Raw genomic sequence first — 14931 nt, 5'->3', positions numbered from 1 at the left:
TTTCTTACGGAAAATATAATAATATATTCACATCGTTTAATCATTGCTTACCTTTTTACAACACGTGCCCGATCCTTTTGGTATCCCCTTTGTAAACCGTAGACGAATGTTAATACACTTGTTGTTTTATTAATTAATATACTAATAATTGATTTATATTCGGAAACGTACGAATTAATATTCTACATTCACTTAAATAGACACGCGACCCGCGCGTACACACACATTCGCCGGCGTCTATCCGAATACTGAAGACGGAAGGAGGGGATCCTTGCTAATCGCCCACCTATTGGCGCGGCAAATTTAAACGGACATAAAGTATCTATCGTACAAAATTGAATTTATATTAATTTATTATTATTGTTTCTATTTTATGTTTGCAATGTTCATTTTGCAACTATTATTCAAATATTTAGTATTTATATTGTTGGAAAATATATATAGTTGCAATTTAGTATAATAATAGTGCTATTGAAAATATATTTTTTTTTAAATTTAATTTTGTAGAGCCGATCTTTGATGACTCCCCACAGCTAAATAAATAAATAAAAGTAAAAGTCAGTGTTCTGAATCGTCCAACTCTATAAAGTAGATGTTATAAATACAGTAAACAGGTTCTGCTTAAATTAAGCAATTCGCAGAAACTGGAGTCGTAGTTTGGCTTTTTTAGAGGCTCAATTATGAAACGATCGGTGGCTGACAATTTTAAAATCACTATTCACCGAAACTTTTAATAGAAAAAAAGATTATCTCCGTTCGAAGATCTTGACATTTTAATATTTAAAATCTTCTTTTGTTGAAGAAAAAAAGATTTCTTTGTGATTTATGTAAAACGAAAAATACGTTTGATCGATCACATTATACTTTGAAGTGGTTTATTTTAGTTTCAATGAAGTTGTATGAGACAGTATTGGAATGTTATTACACAAAGTGGATCAACATCGATGATCGATACTATTTCCTTCGTAGCGTTATTTTGTAACGCTTGTGAGAACATTTTCATGGCAAGCAACTGTTAAGCATAAATGCAACAGACTTTCTATATTTTTTCACGGTGCGACATTGCGATGTAAATACGTTAACGATTATTATGAAAGAGTTAAAAGCTTCTTATTCGACAAGCGAATTAAAATATTTCTAATACCATGAATTGGCGTAACCAGGGAGAGAGTAGAAACTGCCCCCCCTGAAATTGCAGCCTGACCCCCTTATCATTTTAAAATTTCAGATTTCAAATAATCTTTAATTTTTAAAAAATTAATCAGAAAAGGATCCCAGTTATCTCAATGTCCATAATTCTCCTCTGAATTTGGAAAGCAATTTAAAAGATACCTAAACACGAGGAAGGTCGCGAGTCGAATGAAGATATCTAAACAATTTCCTAAACCTTACTCGCGTCCTACAAAGTTCAAAGTGACCCAGGACATTCGTGTTTCCTTGCTGTTGGTGAAACCGGTTCGCAAATCCTACGGTCCACTTCTTACCAGGCGCATTTGAATTTCATTTGCGAGCGGTCTTATGATAAATCAATGGTTAAAGGGAAACGGAACGATACTCTGGATTTTCCAAGTCTCTGGCTTTCGAACGAATAAAACTTAATCTTAAAACTGTTCAAATATACAGGGTGTTCCACGTAACTGGGTCAGGGAAAACTTGGAACATCTAGTGAAAAGAAGAATATTCTTAGTAAATTTAGTAAGTTTCTAATATTTTGGAAACAGTGGAATATGTGTATTGTGATAAGATAATAAGATATCTTGTGGTCTACTTTTGGTCTTATTGTAATTCTCTATGAAATAAATCTTTTTCACTACCAGTCTCGAAGGCTAATGAACTATGAAAAGGATTATCCCAGTCCCTTCTTAAGGAACCTTACTCACCCTTTCCCTTCCTCGTCATCGTAATAATAACGAATTCAAATAGTCTAGCAGCCGTCTATGCAGCTTTCTATAGCATCGTTCTCCATCGCAAACTGTACACAAAATGAAAGGTGAGTTTAATTGTTTCGAGGATCGACGAGGACAATATCGTCGCGTCTACGATTGTCGTTTACTTAATTCGACGTCAATTAACCCCGGGGATAATTGGACAGGAGAGAAAAAGAAAGTAAGAAAGGGAGGATCGATGTTTGAATGAGGCTAACGAAAGGGGCAGAGCTCGTTCTCTTCAAAGAGAGAATAAACTAGCAAGCAAGTGTTTGCGCGTGAAAGAGGGAAAGAGGAGGGAGAGGGGGAGAATGACAGCGAGCACTGGTTCACTACGGTCAGTGCTTTCTGAACTGTTGTCAGTGACAGTTCTTCCATCATGCGGCGGTGGATCCACGATTATTGATTCAGCATCGATCACGATATTTTTTAATTCAATCATCGTACCGACACTGTTTCTCGCCGCTCACGAACGCTCGTTGTTTGCCCGCTCGAGCGCGATTTCTCAAACGCGTTTCTCGTCGACGATCTTGGTGCTACTTTCCGCTTTGGGAGCGTTACGCTTGCACGAAATACTAGACGGATCATGGTGAGTGTGATTTACCTATGGGGATGATGTTTACGGGGTGGACACCGGGGGAGAGACGAGGAAAACGAGGGAGAGACTCGTCGAATTTTCTTAATTTTCCTCGAAATTTTCATTGAAATCTAACTTTGAAAATTCAAGGGTGGAGAGCCTTCAGAACAAGGAAGAAACTCGGAGAGACTTGGATCACAATTTTTTCTAAATTACAGATTGTTATCTTTCATTGAAAAAAAAAATATTTCTTTTCCAACGCGAGCCGGCTCCATTTTCAACCTCGTTTTATTTTTTCCATTCGAACGATATTACATCACGCGTGGATTCATGTAAGACCACCGTGGAACCGGTCTGAAAAGAGATCGATTCGGAAAGGATTAAAACATACATCGAGATCGTGACAGGGCTATGTGACGTTTTTCTTTTTTTTTTTTTCATCTTTTTCCCGGCCAGACTGATAGGATATTTCGGCCACTTAATCCACGTGTCGACGTTGAGCGAGTTTGACAACTGAAACGTTCGTAGCCTCTTGAAATCCTTAGAAAGTGTCAAATTGGATAATTTTGTGGATATTATAATTTTGATTGATTTTCATATAAAATACAGAAAGTTTGAAACTAACGAAATCGTTCGATGTTTTCATCAGTTCGGGATAATTTATTCAATCGAGAATAATTATTGTCAAGGTTCGAATACCTGCGAACCGGAATCGTTCGGTACAAGGTTAAGAAACTTTTTGGAAGGAAAGTGAATCGCGAATAGCGTTCGCCGATATATATGTCCCGTAAATCGGTCGTACCTCTGACAGTCCTCAGCCTACGCGTTCCTGAGGACCTTCGATGTAACAAGTACCGAGAACTCGTTTCGTCCTTCCGGGTTACCCGAGCCCTCTCACTTTCGTCGTGCGACGACCTCGTGGGTCGATTCTGTTCGTTGATAATCGAATAAATTCGAAACGAGATTGAAAGGAGCAGGATATTGTACAGGCTGTCCCATGTAACTGGGTCAATTCGATAAAAAGTAGAAGAAAAAAAAAAAGAATTGTTAGTAGGAAAAAATGAAACAGTATCGATTCCGGAAGTGGAGGTGTACCAAACGATTTCAAGGTCATTTTGAGCCGAAAGAGGTTTTTGGTCAAAAAATTTTCTTGAACCTGTTAAATAATTGTCAACAGTGAAGAAGAAAAGAAAGTCGAGGTAGCCGAATATAATCAACGATCGCGTCCATTTTCGATGCTCGTTATATCGCAGAGGTTCCTTTTGTAGTTCAAAATGGCCGATACCCGGTGGACATCCTCGAATGCAACGTATCGCGCTGAATTATTAATGAGCGTCCCTGGCAATCGCTAATCGTGACTAGCCGCGTAACGGTAAAGAAAAAGAGAAAAGTTGTTTCTACATCCAATGACACCGATCGGTGAAACCTCCGACAGCCTGGTTCGCGCGGGTCAGCCCGTTCACCGGGATATTTTTGGCCTCTAAGGACGTGCCATTTACAAATTTCATTAATTAATTAAATAACATCTTAAATTACAATTAAAAGAAAACATTTCTATTTTAAATCACCTGCTATCCTGGTTCGCGCGGGTCAGCCCGTTCACCGGGATATTTTTGGCCTCTAAGGACGTGCCATTAACAATTTCATTAATTAATTAAATAACATCTTGAATTACAACTAAAAGAAAACATTTCTATCTTAAATCACCTGCTATCCTAGCATCCTGCTTTTGAAAGAGCCTCTATATATTCAAAGCGACTGGAAACTGGAACATCGGCAATTTCCATGCAAATCAAACGTTACCGATCGGAATCGATGCCGGGAATAGAAACGAAATCCGTGACAGACTTAACGTTTGCTTTTTAGAAAACATCGGCACGGTTCGTTTTCGCAAACGCATTTATGCTCGCTCGTTGCAACGCGGCGTGAGTGAACGCAGCAAGGATAGGGTGCACCGGCGTGCTTAGATAGAAATTCGACCGGATTCCAACTGCTTTCTACCCGAACTTTTTTCTCGTTCAACTCCCCGTGGAATGTACCGAGTGCGAACGGACAACTAAACGAACGCGTTTTTACCGATGGATCGAAGAATATAATCAGAGATACCGGAGCTTTCATCATAGAATTTTCTCTAGTTTCTATCATGTTATAAAGCAAAATATTTTTTATAGAAAATGAGGAATGACGGAAAAGGTGATCGAAGAAATTCGATAGATTTCCCGGGAACGTTCGCGCGACAGGAAACTGTTGATAGTTTCATAAGCGTAGCTCGGTACCGCGAGCCTCCGGCGGAAGTCGAGTGAAAACGTTTGCCTGGCAAACGTGTGTTGCCTGAAAACGATAGGTGTGCTCGGTGTTCACGGCAGAAAGAAATTCTCGCGACCGCGACGAACAACGAAGTAGCCACGAGTTTTTCCCTTCGAACAGGTTGGCAATGTTTTCAGCTTGAAATACTGTTGCTTTGAGAACGAACAACAGGTCTGACAACTCGCAACCTTATGTAAGATCCACGAACGGCTGTACACCTACCTATTGCGGTATTGTACTACTATCTGGAAATAATAGATCCTGCAAATGCATCGGATTTCAATAAGATAATACTGTAGATGTCACCCACCAATCAGTATTCTATAAATCTAAGAAGATGTTGTCCTAAGGCACTGGTTCTTTACCGAAAGCCCAATTTTTTTGAAAGTGATTTTTATAATATAATTAATAAAACGTGGATAAGGAGATTTGATTTAAATCTTCTTATCAAATATCAAATATTAGACCTAATATCACAGAAATCTGTATAAAGCCTTATTTCTTTTTTGTTATGTAATAATCGGTTTAATTTTTAATAAAAGTCATATGTCTGTATATTATTTTTCTATTTATAAAATATTATCTTTCTATTTCATCAAATTGTTTTCCCTGATTTCAAAAAGATTAAGAACCACTCTCCTAAGGGGTAGACATCGAGTACCAAGCAAAGTAGGCTTCTCTAGAACAAATGGTATCCTCGGAATCTTAATTTTCAAGGTACTCGGTTCGAACTCGTTAATGTAGTCCTCTTAATTGATCAGAGATGCCTGGTAACGAAGGATCGAGAAGAAATTGCCGCGTGATTTCGTGTAGCTCGCCTGGTGCGCACACTTTTCCTTCGTAAATGCTCGTATCGAAGCGAGGCCACTAAAGTCGGTCATTGCCTTCTTTATCGGCTCGTCGCGCAAATCAGACGGATCGTAAAAAGTTTTTCGAAAACCAATCGCAAATCTTTGCGAATTTTGAAAAAAATCGAACGAATGGCAAATAAAACGATAAGCCCGCAGAAAAGTTGTCAATAAATTCTGTTAAACGTTTACGAATATATTTGCTACAATTAACACATGGAATTAGTAGCCCCGGGCCACCTAGAGGCCACTTCCGGTCTCTCTTCCTACTTTCACTGAAATTTGAATCTCGCGAACATTTTCTGCGAGAACCAGGTTGCAGATTTTATTAACAGACGGCAATTAACGTTTAACCTGGAATCGAGTGAAAGCCCGGAGAAGGATCTATTATTCTTTCGACCGAGCTCTCCACGCTTTTGGCGAAGAAATTCTTTCGCCTCGATTTATGGAAAACGTAGAAACGCGGCTGTATATATATTTCTTCAACTGCTTTTCCTTAATTAATTGCAACAACGCGATCGTACAATTTTGTTTCTGTCACAGTCGAAGAAATTCAACGTTCCGTTCGGTAGATTAACCGACCATCCGTAAAAATTTCACCGACGCGCGACGCGTTCGATGTTCCAGATTTTCGCAACCGCGGAGAACGCAACGGAACGATTATTATCGATTCTCCGCGAGCAGAGAAATCGATTCTCAAGATCGCCTATTAAGGGGAGAACGTAATTATTCCTTCGATTATATAGTCGCCGGATATCGGCCGCGACCATGCGGTTCCTATTTTCTTTCCCTTTTCTCCACTTTTGTCCTTTTCCAACGTCACGCTTCGTTCGTTCATCTTTCTCTTCCCTCCTCTTACGTAAGCTAATGTTTTACGAAATTTCCTTACGTGTCGCTCCATTTCAGACGTTCGATAACGAACGAGAGAGTTCGTATCTCTCGACACGGTTCAATTGTTTTAAGAATCATTTTCTTTATCGTGTTCCTCGATCAGAACGTTTCTCGATGCGTGAAAAATCGACGGTGACCCGCGTTAATTTTGTTCGAAGCTCGGTTGAATGGAACTCGACAAGAATTGCGAAGAAACGTGAAAAGGCCGAGGAGAGAAGCGTTTTCTCATCGCGACAGAGAATGAAGTACCGTAAACCATACTCGGACACTGTGCTTAGCTTTCTTTTACGTCCTCCTACCATTTTCACCTCCTTTCTTCTTTTCGTTTCACCAACTTCTTCTTTCGATCGCGACAATGTTGAGAAAAGATCATAGAATTTTCTCCGTCAAAAATTCTTCTTCCATTTTAACTCGGATGTCCGACTTCCGTTCGCCATATTGAAATCGAATAGTAAGCTGAACATTCGCCACGCTTCCTGTCGATCCTGTCGAGTTTGTACGAAGAACGAACATCTTTGGAACTTCAACACGATTTCACCGTGAAAACACATTTTTCAGTATGGTTGCCATGGATCTCCGGCAAATAGCCACACGCGTTTCCGGCGCACAATCGACCGGCTTCCTGTCTCTGTCTACTTTGTACGTACATTCCATCGTTGTTCGAACGATTCTCGAGAACCTTGTGCTTTTCCCATCTTGCAATCGCCTCCATCCTCGTTGCTTCTCTGAATCCTTCTTTTCTTCTTTTTTTCTTCCTTCTTTTTTTTGCCTCCATTGTCAGTCTTGTTTCAACAACGTCGTTGCTGCAATTCTTGCAACCGTTCGAGATTGAAATCAATGCAACCGTTGCTCGAGGAACCTATATGTATTACAGTAGAAACGTGTATATAAAACTTCCCTGTCGTGCGGTTATACGTTAAGAACGATTGATTTTAATCGATTCTGCTAATTATAATTGCACGGCATACGCGACGTTCGTTTTATTGGCTCGACGATAAAAGCGCACGGTTAATCTCGTTATTTTACAAGTCGATCGATCTGTTTTATGAAAGCTCGAAAACTAGCGTTTTTTATTAGTCATTCGATCGACAGAAATAATTAATAGAAGCTGTGCTGACGTAACGGTTAATAACAGTATCGTGTAACAACTTATTCAACTCGAGACTTGCTCAACCCTTTCTCTGCGAGCAACGCGTATACAGGGTGTCCTGTTTTAACACTAGATTGCCGGAGCGAGTTAATTTCATACATTTACGATTTTAGAAAAACTTGGATAATTTTTTTTTAAACATGTTCGTTTTTATTAGAATTACTAATTCCTTCCCCTCCTTAGTTCCAAAAATTCATATGTGCTATTACCTATTTTGACAGATGTGAGTAGTAGTTAATCTATTTATCATTTTCTACTACATCTCTCTTGCCTCTCGATAATTGTCATTTCTCGGCCGACAGGTCGTAACTTAGGTAATCCATGCGGTGGGAATTTTAATGAAAAAAGTGCGTGCCGCAAGGCGTTAACATTGTATAATAAGGTCGGTATTCGTGAAAGCTTTTAACGCGACGAAGGTCGATGTTCTCGTTAATTAATGCGACGGGCATACACGCGGCAAAGTTGTTCTTGCAAAACGTAACAAACGATTCGTTCCTTCGCGTAAATTTCACGTTTAATTTATATAACGATTCGTGTGTCAATCGGGATAATTCAGGGGTGGGCAAATAGCGGCCCGCGGGCCACATACGGCCTGCTAAGAATTTTTTTTCTGGCCCGCCAAGACAGAAAAATCCGCCTTGAACCGAGATTTCATTCCTGCGCGACCGAAGATTCGTTGAATTTATATTTATTTTATTTATTTTAACAAAATTAACTAATGAATGCAATCCACAAATTCCACTTCCACAAAGTGGCCCACCGAGCCAAAACAATTGCCCGCCCCTGGGCTAAATAATCTTTATCTCTCGTCGAACGCAAATCTGTGCCCGCAGTTATGCCCGCGGGCCGCTTTGGGCGCTCGCGCCATTTTCCATTATCCACGGGTGCATCTGCTTTCTTGATGAAATTTAGCAGACCGAAAGGTTCTTCTATGCTATATTGCAACGTTGTTAAATATGTACGTGGAGGCGTGCAACGAGCGAGCAAGAAAACGAGAGCTGAAACGAGACGGATACCGATAGATTTCTATGCTGCGCTTTTAGGACGGCTCCTTTTACCATGGCGCACGACTTCTCGTGTTATGTAGTCAGTCAAGTATCCGTGACTAGACAGGACGATAATTTTCAACGTTCTCCTTCCAACCGAGCTCTTACCTCGTTCAGGTTTCAAGATTTACTGAAGCACGACTATCCTTTCGATAGTATTTCAAATATTCCAATATTATGGATAAAAGCGTTCTTTCTTGTGCATAGGTCAGGTTAGGCGACCTAACCTTACATTATCTCGCGTAAACGATCAACTTTTTAAATATCATATTTCAGAGACTTAAAAAGAGATATCTTTTAATTTCTAGAGTTTTCTTTTCATAAATCATGCTCGCAGTGTGTAAAGAAAAAGTAAAATCGACGGGAAAAATCTGTTCGATGTAAATGAATCAACCAGGTGTCAGTTTACTTATCTTCTCTCGACTGGTATTAATTTATGCTCTTGCCCGATGCTTTACACTAATTAACCGAGTAAAGATAACGATGCAGCTAAGAAGTATAACGTGGAATAATTGCGAATATAATAAAGCCTCTCATCAGTGTAATTGCTGATTTAAACGACAATGCTGTGAAAATACCTTTTTCCACTTTGTTACGAAACTATTCTGAATCACATTCCATAGGTTCGCTTAGATTCCAGATGCGAGATTGTTGCACGAAACACTTTCATATTTTATCATGCATATATTGCAATATACAAGGTGTAACAATAATGCATGAGAAATGTTTTGAAAATGTTTTTTTTTGTATATTTCAGTAACGAGACTTTTAGATAGAATCGTTCTATTTCGCGGGCGTTCTTTTTATTGTAAATTAACGTGAGTTACGTTGAGCCATTGGCTATTGTAAAGATCATAAGCGCGTTTCTATGGCGGGGAAATGCAAAGAAAAGCGAAAGGACTAAAAGCGATTTCGAAGCCGATTAATGTTTTAGAAAACGTATACGACTTACCGCACCATTGCATTTTGCGTTTCTATTTATGTCAACGTTGCTTTCCCTTCGTTATTACGATTAAGTGTCACGAGAAGACGAGCAAACGCTCGGCAAGATCTCTCTTCGCATTGTGTTCCAATTGCAGTTAAATTAAAGGTTGCCAACTCGTTCGCCTCGCTGGTGTTAATTATCCCTGGAACACTTTCGGGGTCATGGTTAACAGGATACCGTGAAAGATCATTTTTAACAAAATTATAGTTACCTTTTAAGGAGCCGTCGATCTCTACAGGATGTTCCCGGTTTGGCGGCAACCGGAAAGGGGTGAAACACGTTTGCGACGCCATCTATCGCCAAGTGCTAAAAGCACGCGCTTTTCGATTTCGTCGATAGATGCCGTCTTTATTCAAAAATCGCCACTTGAAAATATAATAAATATGAAGTCTAAATTTATGAAATTCTACAGTGTTTTATCGTCTATTTCTTTTCTATTACACTATTTATATAAGCAAAGATATAGTACCGTTTAATTTTGCTAAATATAATAAACTGCATTTTTAGAAGAACATAATAATCTCAGAAAGGGAACTTTCTATGGAATCTTCCTCAATAAAATAATCTTTTATTTCTTACTTAAACGATTACCTCTATCTTCATCCAACAAGGAAGTTTCAATTTTCGATTGAGCATCGTCAAATATCCGCTCGGTAACCGATCAAAGAAACCGCAAATAACTTTCGCTACTTTTTATGACACGATCTCTCGTGACTAGCGTTTTCTTGTTGTCTCTTTAATTTCAGGAAGCGTAACTCAAGGGCGGTAATAATCAGTTATTTAAAATCCTTATTTCGTTCTAAATGTATATCGTAAGATAAGGTAGGAATCCTCAGAGCCGGTCCTGAGATTTCGAGGATCCGAGGAAAAGTCCCCCTTTACATATACGACATGAAAAAAAATAGCTCAAATAAAATTTATAAAATTAACATTAAAGCTTGTACAACTAATTTAGATTAATATTCAAGTAAACATTACTCTTCTTGCATTCTTAGACGCAAAATCGCCTTATGTGAGCCCCTGAAATGTTTCAGTATTTCATGTTTCCGTTTTGGTCGAACGTTCAAACGTAACAGAACAAATCAGTTACGCGTTCACTTTCTTTTCAGGTGTTGACCAGCAGAACAACCTGTTGGCTGCTACTCGTCTGCTTGATCGTACTTTTCGGCAACCTCGACAATGCAGAAGGTAACGTACAGCAGTCGGTGCCACGTTCCCTAAATAAATGAAATAATAATTAACATAGAAACATACTTGGAATAGGTGCACGAAAAAGATTTCGCAGGCCAACAACAGCCGCCCCGTCGATCTCGAACGATCAGGAAGTCTCGGCTAGCGTGAACAGGTTCAAAGTCACACGAAATCGTATAACCAACAAAAGTAAAAAGAATGAAATTCAAATTGGCAAATCGGAAGACTACAAGGTAGGTACGATAATGAATTGAACGGCAGAGCTGAGTGAAATGTAATTAAAATTAAATAAATATCGATTCGATTTCTATAGATTGTATGCTATTACACGAACTGGTCTCAATACCGGACGAAACTTGGAAAATTCATGCCTGAAGATATACAACCCGACCTGTGCACTCACATTATCTTCGCGTTCGGTTGGCTGAAAAAGAACAAACTGACCAGTTTCGAATCAAACGATGAAACTAAAGATGGAAAGATCGGATTATACGAGAAAATTGTAAATCTGAAGAAAGCTAATCCGTCTCTAAAAATTTTACTTGCGATTGGTAAATTCTTTTTTAAAATATATCTATATAATAATTATATATTGAAATTGATTAATCGTATGATTATTAGGTGGTTGGTCCTTTGGCACTCAAAAATTCAAAGACGTATCCTCGACCAGGTACGCAAGACAAACCTTCATTTACAGCGCTATACCATATTTAAGAGACAGAAATTTCGACGGTCTCGATATCGATTGGGAATATCCGAAAGGAGGTGACGACAAGAAGAATTACGTTCTTCTATTGAAAGGTAACTTAAAGAAAGGAACTTGGATCGTAGTACTTCACCCCTGGCTTTTATTTTATCAAAAATCGATAATCTTAAATTTGCAGAGCTTCGAGAAGCATTCGAAGCCGAGGCTCAAGAGAAGAAAATGCCAAGACTTTTGTTAACAGCTGCCGTGCCAGTTGGTCCTGATAATGTTAAGAGTGGATACGATGTCCCAGCTGTTGCCAGGTAATGCAAGATATTTAATAATATACTTCAACCGTGACATTAACATTTCTTCATAATTGTCCGTCAACTTCAGTTACTTGGACTTCATCAATCTAATGGCGTACGACTTTCACGGTAAATGGGAAAGAGAAACGGGTCACAACGCCCCTCTGTACGCTTCGTCGTTGGACTCCGAATGGCAAAAGCAGCTGAGCGTAGACAACGCAGCTTCGATGTGGGTCCGTTTGGGTGCACCCAAAGAGAAATTAATAATCGGCATGCCAACCTACGGACGATCCTTCACTCTCTCGAATCCCGCCAATTTCCGTGTTCATTCACCTGCTAGCGGCGGTGGAAAGGCTGGCGAATACACCAAGGAATCTGGCTTTCTTGCCTATTACGAGGTATTTGCCAATCGCTTCCCTCGAAACGTAAGCCATCGTTGACGAACGGTGCCATTTCGAGGACAGGAATTTAAATTGAAAAGGATATTTTTCTATCTTATATCAACCGATTGAATGATCCTTGTTACAAGAATCCAAGCTTCATATTTTTCTAGATTTGCGAGATGCTACAAAATGGCGCGATCTACATCTGGGACGACGAGATGAAGGTACCATATATGGTACTGAACGATCAGTGGGTCGGTTTCGACGACGAGAAATCAACTCGAATTAAGATGGACTGGCTGAAGAACAAGGGCTACGGTGGGGCTATGGTGTGGACGGTTGATATGGACGATTTCAACGGCACCGCTTGCGGTGGAAACGTTAGGTATCCTTTAATCGGAGCGATGAGAGAAGAATTGCTAGGAATCTCTAGAGGTTCCAATGCTAAGGACGTTGATTGGAGCGCTGTTGCTTCTACCGTCTCGGAAAATATCTTGAAGAAACCTGAACCGTACAAAATCTCCGTCAGCGATGTTCTCAGTAAAGCGAAGAAGGTTCAGAAAACGTCTCAACTTGTTATCAGCCCTCCTACCAATGGTACTTAATCTCTTACACGAAATTCTATGCTACGTTCGATTTGAAACAAGAATTCCTTTCTTCTTCGCAGAAAGGGAAGCCCAATCATTTTGTTATTTAACAAATTGGTCGCACAGAAGGCCAGGTGCCGGTAAATTCATGCCGGAAGACATCGATTCTACTCTCTGCACCCACATAGTTTACGCGTTCGCGACCCTGAAGAACCATTTGCTGGTGGAAGAAAGCGATAAAGACGCGGAGATGTACGGACGACTGATTGCTCTTCGCGATAAGAATCCTGATATCAAAGTACCATTTTTATTAATGTTCCTGAAAATTTGTTTACCTTGAAATTAAAATTGTAATTTTTTAATTTTCAATTACAATGTAATAGATACTATTGGCAATCGGTGGCTGGGCATTCGGATCGACGCCATTCAAAGAATTAACCAGCAATACTTTCCGTATGAATCAATTCGTGTACGAAGCCATTGATTTCCTGAGAGAATACAAATTCGATGGTCTAGATGTTGATTGGGAATATCCTCGGTAATTTCTTTCGATTTTCCTAATGTAATTTTTCTGCGGAGGACAATTTTTATGAGAATCAATTCTTCAGAGGTGGAGACGATCGAACAGCTTATGTAAATCTTTTGAAAGAACTTCGATTGGCTTTCGAGGGTGAAGCGAAGAGTTCCAATCAACCAAAATTAATCTTGTCAGCGGCTGTGCCTGCTAGTTTCGAAGCAATTGCTGCTGGGTAAGTTTCGAATTTTTCTTTCTTTCCTTTTATACATTCCTAGTCTCATTTTTGAATTATTTTAGATACGACGTACCTGAGATATCTAAATACCTAGATTTCATCAACGTCATGACGTACGATTTTCATGGCCAATGGGAGAGACAAGTTGGTCACAACAGCCCTCTGTTCCCCTTGGAAAGCGCGACCAGTTATCAGAAAAAATTGACAGTTGATTATAGTGCGAGGGAATGGGTGAAGCAGGGTGCTCCGAAAGAGAAGTTAATGATCGGTATGCCAACGTATGGAAGATCTTTCACCTTAGTAGACAAAGAGAAGTTTGATATCGGGGCACCAGCATCCGGAGGAGGTACAGCTGGTAACTTCACTAATGAATCCGGATTTCTCTCCTACTACGAGGTATATTTACAGGATTAACTTACTCTTAAGTATGTTACAACGCGTTTACACCGCTAATGCTATTAAACGAACACATGTAGATCTGTGGCTTCCTGAACGAAGATAACACTACCCTAGTATGGGACAGCGAGCAACAAGTACCATTTGCTTACAAAGAGGACCAATGGGTCGGATTCGATGATGAAAGAAGCCTTATAAATAAGGTATACATTGTGTCAATAATTGTTAATAATTTTGATTTTTTTTTATTAATAAGTATTGATTAATTATGTTAGATGCAATGGCTGAAAGAAGAAGGTTTCGGTGGTATAATGATCTGGTCCGTGGATATGGACGACTTTAAAGGGATCTGTGGATCTGGAAAATATCCGTTGATCAAAGCAATGAAGAAAGAGTTACAAGATTACAAAGTGAAGCTAGAATACGATGGTCCTTACGAGAGCAACCTAAGGAACGGGAGATATACCACCAAAGATCGTAAGTATCTCGTTGTAACAAATTATAATTATTTATAAATACAGAAAATTGTATTGAAACAATGGAATGAAATGTTGCAGCTCATGAAGTGACCTGCGACGAGGAAGATAATCACATATCGTATCATCAGGATAAAAACGATTGCACCATGTATTACATGTGCGAGGGTGAAAGGAAACACCACATGCCCTGTCCAGTGAATCTGGTATTCAACCCCAACGAGAACGTCTGCGATTGGCCAGAAAATGTCGAGGGTTGTCTGCAACACACGCAAGCGCCACCAGTGTAACAAAATGATACGCGATATTTAAGAATTATTCTCTGCGGCACACGCGGTTGTGCTATAAAAAACGCGAGAAACGATGACAATGAATTTGAACGATTCGTTGAGAAATAAGTTGAAAATTTGTTACCAATGCGTTG

General features: G+C 39.5%; 1 protein-coding gene across 1 annotated transcript; it reads left to right on the top strand.

The window, feature by feature from the left end:
- The first annotated feature begins 2258 nt into the window (after nt 1–2258).
- On the top strand, nt 2259–14797 carry Cht7 (chitinase 7). The gene is made up of 15 exons (XM_034324562.2): nt 2259–2514; nt 10839–10917; nt 10993–11153; nt 11234–11471; nt 11542–11721; nt 11805–11928; nt 12002–12311; nt 12467–12893; nt 12964–13181; nt 13267–13421; nt 13492–13632; nt 13698–14031; nt 14112–14234; nt 14307–14508; nt 14589–14797. The coding sequence occupies exons 1-15, from the start codon at nt 2512–2514 to the stop codon at nt 14795–14797; spliced, it is 2904 nt and encodes a 967-aa protein (XP_034180453.2). The 5' UTR covers nt 2259–2511.
- The last annotated feature ends 134 nt before the right edge of the window (nt 14798–14931 follow it).

This window comes from Osmia lignaria, chromosome 7 (genome assembly GCF_051020975.1).
Source record: "Osmia lignaria lignaria isolate PbOS001 chromosome 7, iyOsmLign1, whole genome shotgun sequence".
NCBI classification, from domain to species: domain Eukaryota; kingdom Metazoa; phylum Arthropoda; class Insecta; order Hymenoptera; family Megachilidae; genus Osmia; species Osmia lignaria.
Note: the sequence above shows the minus strand (reverse complement) of the source record. Positions and strands in the feature narration are given on the sequence as shown.